Genomic DNA, 19,941 nt, shown 5'->3' on the forward strand with positions numbered 1-19,941 from the left:
TGAAGTATAATCATTCAAAAGCATGCACAATTGTGTCAAGCACACTTTTACGCCTAATATACATATTTATATGATCTATATATACACGAGGGGTGTCAAAATCAATTGCACAATAGCCCAAAGTTCAAAACATTCTAAAAATCGTGTGCCGAACAGGCTAAACATTTATTGAAAACACTGAAACTAAATATTTTCCAAACATAAATAAACAAACAGGAATCCCGAGCCCCATATGGCTCCCGAGCCACAGGTTCCCTACCCCTATCCACGGAGATGAAAGCTTTCAGCACGTAGAACACACATAACAACAACAAATAATCAGTAAATAAGAAACAAGTAGACTCACCAGTCTAGTTCTCCTCTTGCATCTTCACTTGGATCCTTCCCACATCTCCATTTTTTTGCAAGTCCAAAATGTTTGTTGCAGGGCACTTCCATATCGCTTATAAATTCTCAAAAAGCATCGATTTCAAGTCCATTGCTTCCTCTGTTAAGCACAAATTGGCCATTTATGCAGTATCCAGTCATGCAAGTACTTTGATCTGCAGCAAGAACGTAGTAAATAAAGTATTTACTTCAGTGGCCATCGCACAAATTCGATCATAACCATATTTCTGCTCAAGATTAGATTTAGCAGCATCTGCTTTTTGTCTGGACTTCAGATGTGGAAAGGCTTCATGCAATCCGATCTAAATGTCATATTTTCCCCTAAATATGACTTCAATGTCATATTTTGTTGGCGTTTTTGGTTGAATGTTTGGTCCACGCGTGTCTGGCTGGCGTGATTGGTCACGTGTGTCACCTGTTGTGTATTTCCTGGTTTTCCTCCTGGTGTGACGCACCAAAATGTTTGTTAATGTCATCAACCCGCGTTTATATATTTCAACCCCGTATTTTCGGTATATTATGTTTGAATTCTTGTTGTTATTTTTACATGGCTTAGAATTGTAAACAGATACATTTAAAGGGGTTCAAAATTCTAGACAAGTAATGCCCAACATAAAACCTTGAATGAAAAACTTTTAACTACTAAATTAAACACAATAATTTAAAAAAATGCCTTCTGCTTACAATTTTATTAACAGCACTGTGTATTCTTCCAAATTGATATGAGCTTTAAAACATTGACGTTAATGAATGCCTTTTTCTTTATGTACTCGTGCAACAGCGCCACATTGCGGATCTCCTCTAATAAAGCATTGGTGGCCTTTGCCTTGTTTTGCTAAGGAAATAATTGTCCATCCAGGGTCATGTGCTTTGTCTTTTAGGAAAGGTAAACGGCAGGTGGTCCTGGATGGTAGAAGAAGCAACAACAACAATACACACAAACACACTTACACTCATTCACATTCACACAAAACACACATTTGCACTAAAACACTCATTCACATAAAAAGAGAGACACAAAAACAGACATTCACACAAAATCACACACCAATTCACACCAAAAACACTCATTCACACAAAAACACTCATTCACATTCACACAAAAACACATACATTCACACAAAAAAACACATTCACACAAAAACACATTCACACCCACAAACAGCCTCTCAAAATGATTGGCACTTCCTTGAGAAGCATTCACATAAGTCAACAAAACCTTTTTTTTGAAGCGGTGGGCTAACAAAAAACAGCAAATATGAAAAAATAATAATAAACAGCCTTCTTTACCCTCCTTTAAAGTGACAGTATCAAAGCACAACTTGGTATACTGCACAAAAAAGATAGCGTACAGCAACGAACGAGGGCTCCGTTCCTCAGCATTCAAAAAGTTTGTCAAAGGCAACTAGGAAATAAACAAAAAAAAGCAGAAATAAGAATTAGCTAGACAGCTTTAACGAAGAATAGAATACAATCTTTGATGTACCTGGAAGCTTTTTGGGTGCCTTATGTTGGAGTACCTGGAAGCTTCTGTGTGTGTTTGTGTGTGTATGGAGAAATACTGTTCAAGTTATGACAAAAAAATAAACGCTAAAAAGGCTACAAGTGACTTCATGAATCCAACAAACCCATCCAAAAAAAAAAACTTCCTGAGTTATTTGCAAGAATTGGCTGACGTTTAAATCCTCAGCGATTCCCTTTCTATTGGGTTTAACTCTGGGGTGTTTTCCTTGCTGTTGCCATGGCAACTAGACGCCCAAAAACAAACATACTGTAAAAAAAATCCCCCCCAAAAATTTAAACACTGCAGAGTTGACAGCTCTCAAGCTGCTTGTACGTTCAAGTATGCTACATTAGCATTAAAAAACGATACTGTCACTTTAAGGGATAAACTCATCCATCCGTAATGGACAAATGTCCAACTTATAAGGCCTTTAAAAATGTTAAACACTATAATCGTAGCAGCAGAGAAGCACTTCTGAATGACAACCACATTTCGGATGGTATAACAATGATATATTAGCAAAAAAAAAAAAAAAGAAAAAAATCAATGACATTTTTCTTTTCTAATCATAACATTGCATTGAGCTGGAGAGACTGAAAACCTGAACCAATCAGACAATGTCTGACAAAATAAAATAATATTAAATCATGCACCTCCAATTGCAGAACATGAACTAGTCTGGTACTGCACTTTGCTCCACTTTGAATTCACATTCATTTCATACAAACACACACACACACAATACTAGACAATGCAATACACACTAGCTGGTGGGGGGGCGGGGACAAGTAAATAATAGGCGATAGATGCCCAATTCATTTGGACTGGCATGGCTGGCAGTACTCAATCAGTCACTGCCTTCCAGTTGTAAGGGATTTAACATCTGTTGCTGTCAATGACAAGGAAAGGGTTAGTAACAAAAATAACATAATAGAATGAAAACTGCAGTGAAGGTCTAATCTACAAAATTCATGGAGGGATTTAAGATAGCTTACCGAAAAAGATCCTGATAAAATCTAGTGCTACTAAATGATCATTTCGCTAAAAAGTGTCATGTTTTTTGCTATTAACTTCCAATTTTTCAGGGTTTAACTTATTTATGGCTTGGCATTTTGAAGTACTATTTAATTTTACCCAGTTGGAAATGAAGTGACTTAAACATAATAGTTTTGGAAGAAAAAAATCTATATTTTTTTGCAATGTTAGTGGTACTTAAAGATGGTAGCAAAATCCATGTAGATTTGTAGGTAAAACTTTTTTAAACATCAAATATTATGCATTTAAGACCACTAGCTGTGCATCTATGATTAAAAAAATACTTAGCAATTTCTGTTCTTTCCATTACAACAACTTAACCAAACAACATAACCTAAATTTGGCAAAGTATGAAAGATTTGGGTACTTAAACCCCGCCCCCTCCAAACACGCCCCCTCTCACACACACACACACACACACACACTGTTGCCATCCGAGTCGTCATGTCAACCTATTTAAAAAAAAAAATAAAATAAAATTCACACAAGTGGCGCTTGTACCAACGGCGATCCTCAAAAAAAACGCACATCATTTCACATACTGACTTGTATATATTACACAAATTCAATATACATTTAACCATATATTAAACTTTCATATAGACATACATTAATTTGTGAGGTCTTGGTTCCATTTTCTGCTTTTTTCCGGAACGCGTCCCCATTTTTTCCACTTGTCGAGACAGCCGAATCGGGCGTGAGATGCTCATGTCGCTGGCCTGTTAAAAAAAATGAAGAAATAAAACAAAAAGGGGAGCCAAAGAGGGTCTCCATGCAGGCAAAAGTGCACTATGTGAGAACGTGCGCCGTCGAGGAAATGGAAACAAACTCTCGGAGGATGTTCTTGGCCATCTCCATATTGTTCTGTGCGATCATCAGTGCTTTTTGGATGTCCTGGTAGGAGTAACCCTGGCTCATGAGATGTTCGATCTCGCTGCTGATCTGAGGGTTGAAATCTACTCCCGTCGCCTCGCAATTCGGGGGGCCCGGGGCCGGAGGGACGGGGCTTGGTCGGCGTTCCGAGTTGATGCGTCTGGGAAGTGGTTTGGGGGGTCTTTCTGGGGCTTCGGCGGGTTCACTTGGGCCTAAACAGACGAGGTAAGATAATGGTAAATGGGATACTTGGAAAATGTAACATGCCAAGTACATATACACACACGTGTAGTATTACGTCTGGATATGTTCTAGCATAAAAAGCAATGACGCAATGTTAAGCAAGTTTGTAGTGATGGTTCAAATTTCAAAATGAGTCTAGACAAAAAACTACAAGCACTCTAGCATATATTTACATTTCTAGGTTGTCTACAAAAAATGTAGACACTAAAAAATGCACTTTTTGAAAAAAGTTAAGCTAAAAAAGGTAAAACTACAAGTACTAGATCACATATTTACATTTCTAGGTTGTCTACAAAAAATTTAAACACAAAAAAAATACACTTATTGAAGAAAAACTTCCTGTTAGCTCAAAAAAGAAAAAAAACTTAACCTAAAAATAAAGAAGAAAAACTCCTGTTGATACTAAAAGCATTCTAGCAGCATTTCTAGGTTGTCTACAAAAAATTTAACACAAGAAATGCACTTATTGGGAAAAAAACCTCCTGTTAACCTAAAAAAAAGGACAAAAATAATCTAAAAAAGAAAAACAACTACAAGGACTCTAGCACATATATACATAACTAGGTTGTCTACAAAAAAAATGCAATCTCCTATTAACCTCATAAAATTATAAAAAAATAAACCTTACAAATTGCCAGGGAGGACGAGCTTGACGAAGAGGACGAAGTAGAGGAAGAGGACGACCCCCCAAGTTCGGAAAAATTCCGCCGAGTGGGAGGCATGGGTAATCGCGGTTTGGGGACGTCCAAACCGTCGTCCTCGTCTTCCGCGTCCTCTACTGTGTGTTCCCTTGGGCCGTTGCATACGGGTACGGGTGGTAATTCGGAATAATCTGAATGAGAAAAGGAAAAATGGATCAGAATAGAACAAGGATGCTTTTAAAAATGTATTTTAAGGAAAATACCCGAATCCTTGGCTTGCTGTGACCTGCCGTGGATGTTATACATGGCCTCGTACATGGGAGGGCCGTTGTCCAATTCTGCCGGCGTTGACCTGCAAAAGGAAATAATTGTCATCAAGTGATGACACGAAGGGTGATCTTTAGGGATTACCTTGGGTTGAAGGTGATAGTTTGAGCTTGTGCGTGAAGAGCGAAGAGAGACTGAGGCGGCGGAGGCCTCGAAACTGACGGGCAGTCTTCTACGGGTTGAGCCAAGATGGCTGGAAGGACGGGGCGCGAGGAGGGGATCATGTACTCGGATTCTTCCTCGCTGTCGCGGGCCTCCTTGCCAGACACTAACCTCAGACCTGAACATGGTCTGAAAGAAAAAAACAAAACATACTAAATGACAGTGTTGCATGCGAAACATTTGCACCTCAAATTGATCCTCATTGAGATGAATGGAAATATTGTATTATTATTATTTCATATTAAGTATATCACCGAATTAAAAAAAAAAAATCACTAAAATATTGTCCAAAATGACCTGTGCCTCATTTTAGTCTGCATATATAGAAAAAAATACTCACACCTTAAGATCAATTTGTTGATCTGTTTGTTTAGTTTGAGTGTTATAAGTGGGCATTATTACTTATTTTCATTTATTCACTTCCAAATATGACTTATTTTCATTTAATCACTTCCAACTAGTACTTAATTTTCAATTATTCACTTCCAAATATGACTTATTTTCATTCATTCACTTACAATAAACACATTCAACTCAATAGGCAAAGATACTATTTGGTCAATATAAAAACAAAATAATGACATAAAGTACCTGCTAGTCAGCGCATAAATGGCATTGGCGGAGGATGAAGGTTTGACTTTGGGGTTGTCATAATCTTGTCCAAGAACTGTGGCAAAATTCTGCAAGGAAAGAAGAAAAAAAATCTCAATAATTCCTTCCGTCACTCAACAAGCTAAAAAAGTTTGAGTGTGTGCTTGTGCTAACCAATTGGTGCTCCAAACTGAGAGAGTTATTGTTCTTTTGCGGGTCTGTGTGAGTTTCCAGAGCAGACGGCAATGCCAAAGGGAGCGAGTGTCGGTTGGAGAGCTCCCGGATACCCGCCCCGGAGACATGGACGGACGAAGACGCCGCCGCCGTTGGGGCCTTGGGAACGGGCCGTGGGTTCCAGTCCGAGTGCAGACGGTTGGGTAGCACCGGGGGTAGTTTGTCTCTGGTGGCTTCGCCGGGCGTGCAAGGCAAAGGTCGTCTCTGCAGTCGTACCTCCGAGCTGGAGGTGGCGGCGTGGGGACGGTCTGGGGGAGGTGGAGGGGGGAGGTCTCTCAGTGAGGGGGGCAGGGGAAGGGGCTTGTCTTTGTGGTGAGATGCTATCTGGAGAGGAAAGTAACAGAAATTATTCAGTAGGGGGAGCACTTTGGGACATTGTGATGAACTATACTAGTAGTGGAGGAAAATACCAAATAATAATCAAATATAAAAAAAAAAAAGACAATTAGATTTGTGAACTAACATTATTAATAAAGTGTAAAAATGCAGCAAAATATTCGAATCTGCCCTAATTGTAATTATTATTATTATTATTTTAATTTGCAAAAAGGCTTTCTGATACAATGAAAGAAATAATTCAGTATGGGGAGCATTTTGTAACATTGTGACAAACTATACTAGTAGTGGAGTATTATACCAAATAATTATCTTTAAAAAAGTAAAAAATATAAACTAACATTAGGAATAAAGTGTAAACATGCACCAAAATATTCTAATCTGCTCTCATTGTATTTTTTTTTTATTTGCAAAAAGGCTTTCTGGTTTAATGATGATTAATAGTGACATTTTACAAAATGCAAAAATAGTTAGTGGAAATGGAGACTTGATGCTTTCACTTCTGAAAAAGACTATTTTAGCAGGTTATTGCGGCCTAGCGCAAAAGGAAGGAAAGTGTCAAAAGTGTGTGTGAACTACTGGCACATAGCAACAAAATGCAGCCACTTCCTCTCATCCTCCCAGCTGCCATTTGTTGGCTCTTTCTCATTGGCTATCTCAAAGGTAAGGAGGGAGAAAAAAGCCATCTCATATTATTATGTGGTCCATTTCCTGACTTCTTATTATCCGTTAGAGCCGTACTTAGAAGCATTAACTGACATGCAAACGACTCTCACTCCAAGTAAAAGGGGCTTTGTTGATGATCCAATTTTAAAAAGTATATATTAATAAACAAAACTAATACTATTTGAACAGAAGGGATAATTGACTAGTATGTTATACTACGGTAATCTGTGTGAAATGACTTAAGTCAAGATAGATTCTATTTATTGACCTTAGTAGTGACTCCAGGACTGGAGGCACCAGGTGGGTTAGGGGGTCTGTGGGGAAGCAGGTCCAGTCTGGGTGGTACTGGTGGGAGGGCAGATTGAGGAGTGAGGGACATAGGTGATGGAGGACGTTCCACCTAAAATAAAAAACACAAACATACAACTTAATTGTCTTAAAAAAATACACTTTTGACAAGTTGCTGAATCATGGGCGAGTAGACAACCAACCCACCACTAAAAAATATAAAAATACCACTTCCTCAAACCAGATGAGAACAAAATCTTACTTCTTATTAATACTCTTATGTAAAATTAAAACACTGACTAAAATAACAGACAAATTGAACATTTAAAACCAGTTAAATTAGAAAAAACATCACTAATTTGACATCAATGCAATTCACTTATATAACAGTGCCATAAAAAGATGAACAAAATAAGATTTATAATTAAAAAAATAAAATAAAAAGATGTTTTAATAGAAAATATGACTATATAGTGGCCATAGATATAGGTGACCAAGTTATGTGGTTGATCATCTTATGTTATGCACACTCAACAGACTGCTACCTTTGTACAAGCGAGTTTGCTCATCATCAGGTGGGGGTCTTCTAGCCTATCATCGTCGTCGTCGTCGTAGCTAGGCGACGGAGCCCCCTCGGCTCCGAAGAGTCCCCTGCAAGACCCCCCGCCGTTGTCCTTGGGGTCGAAAGGGTCCACCACGATATGCTCGGTACCTTTAATCTCACAGCGACAGAACGGGCAGCCTGTGCCTTGACCCTCAGATTCCTGCAACGTGACAAAATAAAGGTAAGAGGACGTCGGGCCCCCCTCGGAGACGCCTGGGTCCGTAATCACCTGCCAGGCGGTGAGGCAAGAGGTACACATGAGATGACCGCATGGCTCAATCTTCACATCCTTGTCGTTCTCTGCGCAGATTTTGCAGAGTTGGAAAGTGGAGCCCATCTCACAGTAGAGCTCATATTGCTCCTGGTGGGGGGGAAAGAGGGAAGACGCATTACTAAAACCCTCCGGGGCCACCACTCACTATAATTGCAAAGAGAAGGTAGGTCTTGGTGTTGGCTCGTGCTGTGGTGGAGGACTCATTGTGCTTTCCCACAATAAGTAAGCTTACATTTGTGTACTTTTTGCCACAATAAGTAAGCTTACATTTGTATAGTACCTTTTTTCCCACAATAAGTAAGCTTACATTTATGTAGTACCTTTTTTTGGCCACAATAAATAAGCTTAAATTTGTATAGTACTATTTTTCCCACAATAAGTAAGCCTACATTTGTATAGTACTTTTTTTCTAATTTCAAAGTACTTAAGTGCTTTGGCATTATCCCGTCAATTTACCGACTGATGACGCTGTATCCGAAACTGCGTCGTGTTTAAGGACATTTTGACAGGTACACCAGGGGAAGGGAATTGAACCCGTGACCCCTGGTGAAGGGCCATGTCGTCGCAAAAAGTTGAATGTGTTTGACCAAGGCTAATTCTAAATTCATTCAGTTACCAAAAAAAAAATACATATTACCATAGTCAGTTTGGAATGTATGAAAATATGCATGTTTAACTTTATGCAGTATTTTCATGAGAATAAAAATAATAAGCAGTTTTCTGACCTGTGTGACTTTAATGTGGTCCTGAGGTGAAGGCTCACACAATCCAGTCAAATCTGGGTTTTGGGGCCGGCCATCAGGAAATAAATAGCTGCAAGTGAAGAAGCACATAGTTGTTAAAATGTTCATTGATAATATATTAGAAGAAGCCTTGATGGCTCCCACAAAATAGATCATGACTCAGCTAGTGGTGGTCTTAAACGTGCATGATACGGTCATACTAAATATTTCTCGACTTACAATCCTTCCCTGAAGCCATCTATTAGGGCTTGGAAAAGGGGTTTATTATGAGGAATGGTCTGAAGAATGTTTCCGTCCGCCGTCACGTAGCCGATAGCCCATTGGCCCAAACGGGTGCAGCTCAGTCGGAAGATATAACTAAGTCAAGAGAGAGAGAAACAAACAAAAATTAGGATAAGTTGAAAGATCAGGAGAAATTCATACTGTGTTACAACGATGAGGATTTCTGGGGGTGCAGACAGATGGTGCTGCAATGCGCCATTACGGCCAAAATCATCCACTGACGTCTGCTTTCGTGTTTGGTTTCCCATGAGCTGTTCTAATAGCAAGAACTGCACTTTACGGTGTTGTGTTAGTGTTCACGCTGAGCAATTTACCAACGGATGTGACGCCATGCAAGACGGGCTAAAGCAGTGACATCGTCTTTTAGTGTATACAATCAAGCCATTGATGCTAGCTAGCTAGGTACATTTGCAATACTATATACTGTGTTGCAGCCTTCATTCAAACACAAAGATACACTCATGTGTACACCTATCAGGGTCATTTTTATTTTTTAGTGAAAATATATTTTATTTTTCTTGAATAAGGAGTTTTGCAAACATGTCAAGAGACATCAGATTATTAGTTTTATGTTTTATAATTTCAATGATCTCCACAGGGTTCATATTTATTGTAAAGACTGAGTTTTTGTGAACGTAGTATTGATTGGTCATTTTGAATTTGTTTTTTTTAGTGAAAGATCACCATACTTGTTATTTTTTTTATTTTTTTCCAGAATAAAAAAAATAATATAATAGGGTAGTTATGTCTAATCTAAAAAAAAATCAAGAACAAATTTTGGGTCAGCCTTTCCCAAAAAACACAAGATATTGCAATGTCCGTTTCCTACCTGCCAGGTTTGTGAATGAACTTCTGCAGTCGTGCTTTGACCTCGTCGTAAGTGAGGAAGGCCATGTAACCCGGGTGGGTGACTGCCAAGCTATTCCAGTTCCGAAGAAGGGATGACCAAGGCTTGATGAAAGAAAATGTGACAAATCAGACGACAAAAAGCAGCTAGAAAATCGTAGACATGTACTACATGGAAACCATTAGCTATTGTAACTTATGTTTGCTACCTGGAAAAGTCTGGTGAAGATATCAAACTCAAATACGGAGATGTAGTCGTTGCACGTGAGGTCGATAGTGGACTTGAGGGCCATTGCTTCCAAGCCAGAGCTGATTGGATGGAATTCGTGGAGAGACTGACGGAACACTTTCCAAGGCACGATGGTCCTTTAACAACCCAAAAGAAAATAACATTTTAAAAAAGTTTCATTACAAGTGTCATATACATTAAGTATAACTTTATAATCTCGCATATTGGCAATAGAATTGCCGACTAAAATGTGTTAGTCTGACAGGCAGACTGACAAATAGCAATACAGTAATCCCTTGAATATCGCGGTTAATGTAGACTAGACATAACAGATAATTTAAAAAATCACAAAGTAAGGCACCCCTATTATAACTTTTCTTTCTTTTTACTTCAGTGCCGAGTCCTAGTCGCAAAAAAGTAGCTTCCGCTAATGAGTTTCAGCATGGCTTTTCACATTTTTATCGAATAAAATAAAAATAAATAAAATTGCGGGGAAAAAAATCAAAAAGTAGTGAATTAGTGAAGACGCGATAACCGAGGGATTACTGTATCGCATTACAAAGTTGTTCCAGGTAACCAAGATAGTAGAAAGTATGTCAACAGAACTAGTTTAGACACAGTAATGTTAATATATAAATGACATCAGGCACTGTTGTGTTCTGTTGTCATTAATCCAGTGTAACAAAATCACATTAGTCAAACAACATTAAGCCTCACTTGTCCCCGAAGGCACGCCTCCAGAACTCTGCCGCATCAGCCTTGGTGATGCGAAAGTTGTCGCCCTGAAACAGACCATTTGGAAAGATGGCCTTTAACTCAGCCAGCATGTGGCTGAAGATCAACGATAGCTTAGTGAGGTTCCTCCTGTCAAAAAAGAACACACACAAAACAGTTTGAAGTTAAAAACAATGCCACTTCAATAACATCGGAAAAAAACCCTCATTTTGCAATGCAATGTTCACCATATAATGAGACAATTTGCTTCAAAGGCTTTTCCACAGCAAGCAATTGTGTGCACCATGTCATGTGATTTTCTGGTCTGCAAACTATTATATTAGTTGATTGAATTTCCTCTTACATGTGACGCGCCTATCAAGTAGCATTATTCCGGTTTCTTACATTTCCATGAGCAAACTGGACAACAGAAAAAGGCAGTTTAGAGGCCTTTCACAAAGAAAATTGGAATTAGAATGACTCCACAGCAAAATACAAGTGAAGTAAACCAAGAAAATAAAAAAAGGGTAGAAAGAGTGCAGTGTTGGCAAAGGAATGGAGTACCCAACACCATTAGAAGAGTGAAGCTAAAAAGAGCCTTGATTTATGAATCCTTGCACATTAGGAGATTGTATGTGGTTGTTGGGCAGCAGGAATTGACATGCAGGAGAGCGACGGTAATAAAAAGGCAGGCCACACACTTTGCAGCAGTGCTACGTTATACTGCGCACCCTAAGGAAAAGGTGTTGGACAATAAGAAAAGGGATTTGAAATAGCATAAACTATTATTTTTGCTACAATATCTTCTTTTCAAGGACCCAACCTTTGTTAAAGGCCAACAACCAATGTATGTTGATATCCCTCGCATTAATATAATGATCCTGGATACATTGTGGTTTTAAAAAAAGTATAACAAACTATGTTGAGACGCGAAAGAGTACGATTCAGAACATATTACAGTTTGTTTATGTGGGCCGGAGCATTTCAGATATAGTATTTATAAATATTTTTTAATGGATAAAAAGCCCTGAATATTATGTTTTTTTATAGATCTAAAACAATGTTTATTTTAGATTTTTTTAAATATATTTTTATATTTTATAAAATAACTTTTGAACTAAAAACAGAAGAAATGCATTAAAAAAATGACAATTATTGATTTAAAAGGAGGAAAATCAGGACATTGAATATACATCTATACTCTTCATTTTAATTTGATCCTAAAACAAAGTCAGCATTCATGATTGACTTTCCCGGGCCGCACAAAATGATGCGGCGGGCCAGATTTGGCCCCCGGGCCGCCACTTTCACACCCGTGAGTTAGAGAACGAAAATGAACCCAATGTGATTGCCGTTAAGCGCAACAGTTCTGCCTGGTCTGGCATCAGTCTGTTGGGTATAAATACATTTAAAAAAAAACTGAACAAATAGCATCCGTCTCTGGCATCTCCATCCCACAATAGTAGCTCTGTAGTCAATGTTGGTACTACCCCCTCCAACTGTTGCTGTTATTCAAGCGCCTGCAACAACACGAACAATGGCCGGTCACACACACACAAAAAAAAAAAACCTCCATTTGATTACCATGTTTCATCTCTCCCTAGCGGCAAACACAGCAAAGAGTAGATACATATTTTGGAACACTAGGTTGCGGTCAAACCCCCGCCGCAGCGCCACCCCCTAGAGAGCTATGGAATGACCTCTGACCCTGCAGCTGGCTGCTCCCTTCCTGTTTCCTGCTGGTTGTGATAAAGTAGTTGAGCTCGTCAGCCAGAAGCACACTGTGCTAATACAGCGCAACACAGCAGCAAAGGTCAGACCTTACAGAATTAACGTCTGTCTGGATTAACAAGTAGCCCAAATGTCACTCAGTGTGTAGCGTAGTACCTTTGCTCACCGACTCTATGTAGCAAATTCAGATGTCACATTCAATTTAAGATTAGGAAGAGGTACATACTGTAATTTACTGTTTAATATAGCCCCCCATTTAATATACTCGTGTATATATTAAATGGCAGGGGTATATTAAATGGCCTACAACTAGAAGGCTCAAAAAGCAAAACATTTAATATACTATATTTAATATATTAAACAAAAAATGCGGTACAATTTGTTTTTTTTGGTTAATTTTGTATACTTCAACACAAAGGTTGGAACTCAGACCATTTTTTCCACAAAAATAAGAGGAAGAGAGCAAAGACTAAAGTCCTGAATGTGGGCCAATGCATTAATAATGAAGTTGGTATCAGACTAATTTTCATTTCAACCCTTCTTAAATGGACAACTTTTTCTTCCAGTAGAGCACCACCTTCCAGTTCATCTGGGCCAAGTCGGGTCTGCAATTTAGCATGAGCAAATGTTATCTTAAGAGTACTGTTAGGTGTGCTCCCTTATGTAAAGATACACATTCCAAGAGGGCTGCTATAGAGCAGAGCAAGTTTGGTTGTGTTCTTGAGTGTCGAGGTGCAAATCTATTGATACAAACAATTGATGACACAATAGTCTGATCCTATTAAAAAGAAAGCAGATTGAAAACAAACAAAAATAGGTTTTCGGTTAAAGATATCATCTATTATCTTGTACTGCTGCAATCACGTGTCTTATTGCTACTTGACAAAGCACAAAAGCACAATGGCCATCTTTGTGTATTAGAGTAACCGTGTTATCCGAATTTTAAACTTTCCATTTGCTATGATGGATTTTAATTTAATGTAGTTTTACATGTGTCCAATGAGAGACTTGTGCATTTCTGAATTACCAATTCTGCTTCTGCAAGATACTCAGAAGTGCGTTTTATGAGAACTAAGGGTATTGTGATTACCCTGATACACACATGGGTGGACACAACAGCACTAAAGACGCAAAAGGCATCGCACAGGAACATGTGGCATTTACGTGTAGAGTCGATGGTTCGAGATAAGGAAGTACAAAGAGTGACAACATCTATAAATAAGGCGGTGTTCTGACCACAGATGCTAACATCCTCCAACCACGACACTCAACTCATGTTTTGATGCAATCTGAAAGCACTCTGAGGCTTCAGTAAATGTTCTTTGTATGCCAACATGGTCATTACAATTCACAGACGACTCTCGTGTCGTAAAGGCACCGATTCGTAAACGTTTATTCTTAGGGTTTGAAAATAGACACTCACCTGGGTTGTGAGTTCTCCTCATACATGCGTTCTTTGCCCTCCTTGAACAAACTGATGGTCTGCTTGGTTTTCTTAGTCAGGTTTTCCATAAAGACACGAAAGTACTCATTCTCCCCGAGGGTTTCCATTTTGCCTTCGTAGCGAGACAAAATTGTGCGCAGGTGCTGATACGTGTCTGGCAACAAATCCAGGATGTATGGGGGACTGTTCTTCAAGGCCAATTTGGGATTTTGGCACAGACGGACCACCTGCAAAAAGAAAAAAAACATGTCAAGCCATCAGAGAACAGAGGAAAAACATGTACAGTAATCCCTCGCCATTTTGCGGTTCAACTTTTGCAGTTTCACTACATCACGGACTTTTTTGTAATTTTTTTACGAGCAGCAAAGACTATTTTGTGTGATTCAAAAACTGAAAACATGCAGAACTGACAACTTTTACCCAAAATATGAGCTTGGAGGTAATTGAGATGCAGGTTTTTTACAATAACGGATGCAGTAGTGAATATTAATGAGTACATCCTTGATGACAACAATGTCATATATCAGTATTGCACAGTACTTCCTCTCATGACCGCACAAAACGTCACTGTAAGAAGCCAATGCAAGACCTGCTCTCATGAATTGCACACTTTTGAGGTTTTTGAATCCATCGTCTGTACTGCATTCCCACGGAGATTTTAAGTCAACATAAGCCTTAACTATTTTCATTTCTAAGCAAAAAAATATGTTTTCCTTCACTTCTAGAACCTGACAATCATTGACAAACGACAAAAATGAAGTGTTTGCTGAGATAATCTTTCAACAAATGGTTTATAATCAATGATACATTATAGTTAAAAAGTTAACTGGATTGCATAACGTTAGGTCTTCTTGACTAATATTCAACCTTTTTTGTTCCCTCGACAATTTTACAGTATTTCAACATTTACTTGGTGGATCAATAAAAAGTATCGCAAGAAACATGCTGCTGCAATGGATTGTTTAAAAAAACAAAGTTTTTGCTTCAGGGTTAGTACTTTAAAAGGATTCCAGAAATTCTGAAACAGAGGTGACTAAAAGGCTACGCTAATACTGTAGTTCAGTTCAGATTTCTTTTTACGACACATCTAATTTTCTATTGACACATACCATAATTTTCAAATCTGACCCAGGCCTCATTCCTGTATGGATAAATATTTCTCCAATAAAAGTTCAATATGTAGACTTGTACAAGGCCTTTTATCTTTAAAAAATGCTAAAAACATCATCATTGTTTTATAGAAGCCAAGCTATGAAATGTTAGTACTATCCAAAATCATATGAGGGTTGAATGGATAAACATTAACAAAAGTGCTAATGCTATTCAAGAACTTTAGGTTATTTTTTGACATGTTTTTGAGGAAGGAAGGTGTTGCTTTTTACTTAAACTAGCCGTGTCATGGAACTGATACGATCACCGCTAAGCTAACCACAAAATGCTTGTGCAGAAGCTCTATGTTGACACACATACTCCAAATGCAAAAATTTTGAATAACATGCATGCATCTTAAATTCCCCAGCATTGCAAATATCCCTGACTATTTTTGATGAATTAGGCATTATGAATTTCGTCAGTTTAGGTTCAAAACTGCCAACCTGCAGCTGACACTTGAAGATAGCAGTACTTCTGATGTCAGCTGTAAACAAGCAAGAACATGCTTCTGTCTATCAGGAGTCTGTGGACTGTTCGTAGGAAACATACCACGTGTCTAGAAATGTGAAAAGTTACAAAAACAAACAAAAGAGACAGCTTTTCTGAGATATTTTGAAATCATTGGGAGTCGGGGACTGTTTAAGTCATTGCTGATTAAATTACATTGCAGCTAGAATGCAAATCAGGCTATAAATTTCAGTTTGGGCCCTTAAAACAACAGAAAAGGCTTTGTTGTGAGCTTCTGCTTGTTTCAGTTATGGCTGGATTATTTTTTCATAAAATTACTTCAAGTAATGCTTTGGCTTTTCCATATCAAGACAAACTAACTGCATTATCCAAGTTACAGCAAAACTAGATGGTTGAATGACCAGAAATAAAAAACCTTGTGTCTTGTCACTAATAATTTCAAAGACAACAAAACAGAATCCTACAAGACTAACCCAACAAAACAATATTGTGAATAATAACCATGTTTTGGTATCAAAGTTGTCCCTGACTGCTCCCGGAGACACAAAAGAGTGTCTTGTCTACCACTAATATTTGTTGTGTGGAGCTCACAGGAAACTAGAGGTCAAAATGCATGACATTCACCCCCATAAAACGAATCCTCATGAAATCACACTATTAGTGGTGTAACAAACACACTATTCTTTTACATGCCAAGATTTTTCAGGGAAACCTCATTTGACTTGCCAAATCGACATCCCATTACAACTCCACAAATAAATGCCAGACTCAATTACTAATGGCAATTTTGAAGTTCTTAGTGTTTTCAATTGCAACCATTTTATTCAAAGTAAATGCCACCACCCACACAAAGGAACCCCCCTGTAGTGCATGTTGTAAAAATAGTGGAAACTATGAGTAAACAAATCCAACAAAATAAATCAGAATCACATGACAACGCTGGCCTAGTTGTGGTAAAAAGACATTGTCTTTAAAAAAGGACGACTCATAACAAGTCAACGAAGCCTGATTTTAAACATAATTAGCCAATTAGCTAACTCGAGCTAACCATGTCGCCTTCCAGCTGATTAGCTAAACATTAGCACCGTTAGCAACCCGTGGAAATTAGCTTAGCAACCTTTCGGGGCATCCACTGTTTGTAAAGACGCTTACCTTATCCATCAGTTTCCAGCACTTCTCTACGGTCTTTTTGTCCACAGCCCCCGGCTGGTGGTGGGAATGGAGATGGTGGTGGTGTGGCTGGAAAGCGTCCTTCATCATTCCGATGATCCCTCCGCCTTTCTTCAGGTTCCCTGCCATGTTCAGGCTGCTCGGTGACTGGTCTCTCGTTGCCAGGGCCACACAGGTGAGGCTCGGCAGAAGGCGTCGGGGAGAAGGGGGGTTCTTGCCGGGTAGTGGTAGTTGGTGATCCGGCCGGCACCCCCCTAGACGAGGACAGCGCCTGAGTGGCAAATCCGGCTATTTCCTCTAACCCGTCGGGTTAGAGGAAGGGAGGGCGTACTATCGGGGAAAGGCTTCCATTAGTATAGCGAGCGGTTGGTGAAATAAAAGCCCAATTGGGGCTAACACAACCCCCAGACGGCGAGGGGAAAGCGCGTTGTGCTGTAGCTAGCTGCGGAGCTCCACGCCTTGGCGTGCGGGTACACACACGCAAGCAAGCCGGTGAGGGAGAGCGGTGAGGGAGAGCGGTGAGGGAGAGCTGCGAGGAGAGAACAGTACTGTTAGATTTGAATAACTTCTGTCCTTCCAGCGTGCAGACGCAGCGCCCTAAATGATCTTAGTCCGGGGGGAAGTGGAGTGTCTGGGTGACAGCCCCGTGAGGCGGCGAGGCTGGCGGAGACCACTCGGCGACGGGTCCGGAGAGGAAGCGGCGACGGGGAGAGAGAGAGCTTCGGGGAGACTGGTGGCTAAATAGCGGTGGAAAATCAACATCGCCCAGGATCGTAGTTTTTTGGCGTTTTTTCCCGTTCTCTGAGACGTGTCTGTGTGCGGGCCTTTTCTTTCCTTTCCTGTTCTTCTCTTTCCGTTCGTTGCCCACCCTCAATATCCCAAACTCCACGCCTTCGTCGTGCGCGCTCACGCCGCGCGGACGTGGTCGGGAGCGCGCGCCTGTGCACAATTCATGACAATAAAGGTTTGAGGCATTTGTGAACGTAGGGAAAAGTAGCTTCAATCGATACTATAATATTATTAAACAATTGTGTGATAATCCTTTCATAATTTAAAATAAAAGTATTTTCAATAAATATTTGATTTTATAATGTGCAGTGCATGCATTGGAAAGTAATAGAAAATCCTATTCACTTTAGTAAAGTTATTTTTTTAAAGAGTAATAGTCCGTGATATTTACTACCTAAAGTATGCAACCACATAATTAGGAAAATGTATATACTAGTAGTTTTAAAAGCAAACATTGATGGATAGCATATTTTTGCAAGTTGTTGTAATGTTACTTGATGTCCGCTAGGTGACAACATCCTATAATTTATAAAAAAATTCACTGACAAAAATGAAATAAAACAAATCTTTTAAAGATGATCAACAAGATCATTAAAATACTGTTTCATGTCAATTTGATTTTTTAAAATCATTATTACTTTAATTATGGCTCTTTTGTTTTCTTAATCTTAAATATTATGCAAATTTTAAAACTGTGCAGCTGTATTTACACCATGCATTTCCCTAAACAAACTAATTCCTCATGTCTCACATAATTAACACTATAATAAAATAGAAATTAGGTTTTGAATCATAAATAGGGGACAATAGGGGGTCTGCTTCTGAATCTGGACCCACAATTCAGTTAAAAAAAAAAGCTATTTTCTGCTCCCAAAACTGTCAAACGATGACCGCAGCGTTAAACATGCTCAACATTTACGATTCCAAATCCTAGCGTGTTCCCATAAAATGAAATAATAGCCAATAAGCTGAAAAAGGAATTATACAGCTGCCATATTTCAAAAAGTGAGATGTCCTTACATTACTTTTCAAACAGTTGAGTCATTCCCAACTAGGTAAAAAGTCAAGTCTTGTATAATTATCTCCAGTGCAGGGTTGTACATTTCCATGTGTTTTAATGAGTGCCCAAAAAAGTGCTTTCAAAGTAAGCACTGATGCATTTTCTGTGAGACTTTTTTGGCAAGAAGAATAACCTTGACATTAACTTTTGGCGTGTGTGTGCATTTTACTCACAAATATCCCAGTCAAAGGGTCCGATAAAATGCCGTGTCGTACCTTTGGATGCTTTGAATTTGGTGACCCCGGCGTGGAGAAATGAGCTGCAGGTCGCTGATGGATTTGTGAGGAAACTGCAATTATGGATTATTAGGTGAACATTTTCAAAATGGATGTTCCTTATTAAGTTTCAATCCAATTAAATAAATACTTCAATGCTTTCAAAAACTTTGCTGCCTCATTTTTTAAGTGTACAAAAACTATTACAGTCTATGGTCACTATGTGGAAACAGTCATGCCAATTAATATTCTATAATTTTCTCTAAAAATCATTAATAACACATTAAATGGTACTCGTCGCCCGGACGTTTGGTCGCCCGGATGTTTGGTCGCCCGGATGTTTGGTCGCCCAAATGGCTGAAGTAGTTAAAATTTTACTTTTCACATGAAATATTTGAAAAAAATGAATTAAAATACAATTTAAATTGTAGTTTGTGACAGTTTCATGGATTTTGGTGACTTAAAATAAGGATTTGAGAAAATTGAGATAAAATACTCACCAGTTTATCGCCATTTCTTGAGCAGACCATTTTTCCACCTTCTTCCTTAAAAACAACTAATATGAACATTTAAAAAAAGATGGAATAGTTGATTACACAAGAAGACATTTGGATTTGTTTTCAAGCACATGAATTACTCTACAAAAATACCAACAATGGCAGTCAAAAAGTTAAATAATCCAAAATCCCTAAAAAAATTGATGCTAAATGAAGTTTTACCCACTGAACATTAATTAGTCAACTTTGATAGCTAATATTCTTTTAAAAAATCCCACACACAAATTGTAATCCACTAAAAAGTGCCATAACTGTAAAATATGTCAATAAATTAACAAAATAAACACCCAAAATTGAATAAATTTGATCATTAAACCAAAAACGAATTGATTTTTGGTTTGATTTTGACCAAAATAGCCTAAAAATATTCCGAATT

At 38.6% G+C, this 19,941-nt stretch overlaps 1 protein-coding gene across 1 annotated transcript; it reads right to left on the reverse strand.

Annotated features, from left to right (window-relative positions):
- Positions 1 to 1,061: 1,061 nt before the first annotated feature.
- Positions 1,062 to 17,883, reverse strand: cbl (Cbl proto-oncogene, E3 ubiquitin protein ligase). The gene is made up of 16 exons (XM_077722707.1): positions 16,927 to 17,883; positions 14,134 to 14,381; positions 10,983 to 11,129; positions 10,246 to 10,402; positions 10,020 to 10,141; positions 9,128 to 9,265; positions 8,891 to 8,978; positions 8,121 to 8,252; positions 7,833 to 8,051; positions 7,268 to 7,399; positions 5,938 to 6,321; positions 5,764 to 5,852; positions 5,095 to 5,301; positions 4,947 to 5,035; positions 4,671 to 4,874; positions 1,062 to 4,011 (listed from the first exon to the last, which is right to left on the reverse strand). The coding sequence occupies exons 1-16, from the start codon at positions 17,071 to 17,073 to the stop codon at positions 3,716 to 3,718; spliced, it is 2,799 nt and encodes a 932-aa protein (XP_077578833.1). The 5' UTR covers positions 17,074 to 17,883; the 3' UTR covers positions 1,062 to 3,715.
- Between the last annotated feature and the right edge of the window lie 2,058 nt (positions 17,884 to 19,941).

This window comes from Stigmatopora nigra, chromosome 8 (genome assembly GCF_051989575.1).
Source record: "Stigmatopora nigra isolate UIUO_SnigA chromosome 8, RoL_Snig_1.1, whole genome shotgun sequence".
NCBI lineage: Eukaryota > Metazoa > Chordata > Actinopteri > Syngnathiformes > Syngnathidae > Stigmatopora > Stigmatopora nigra.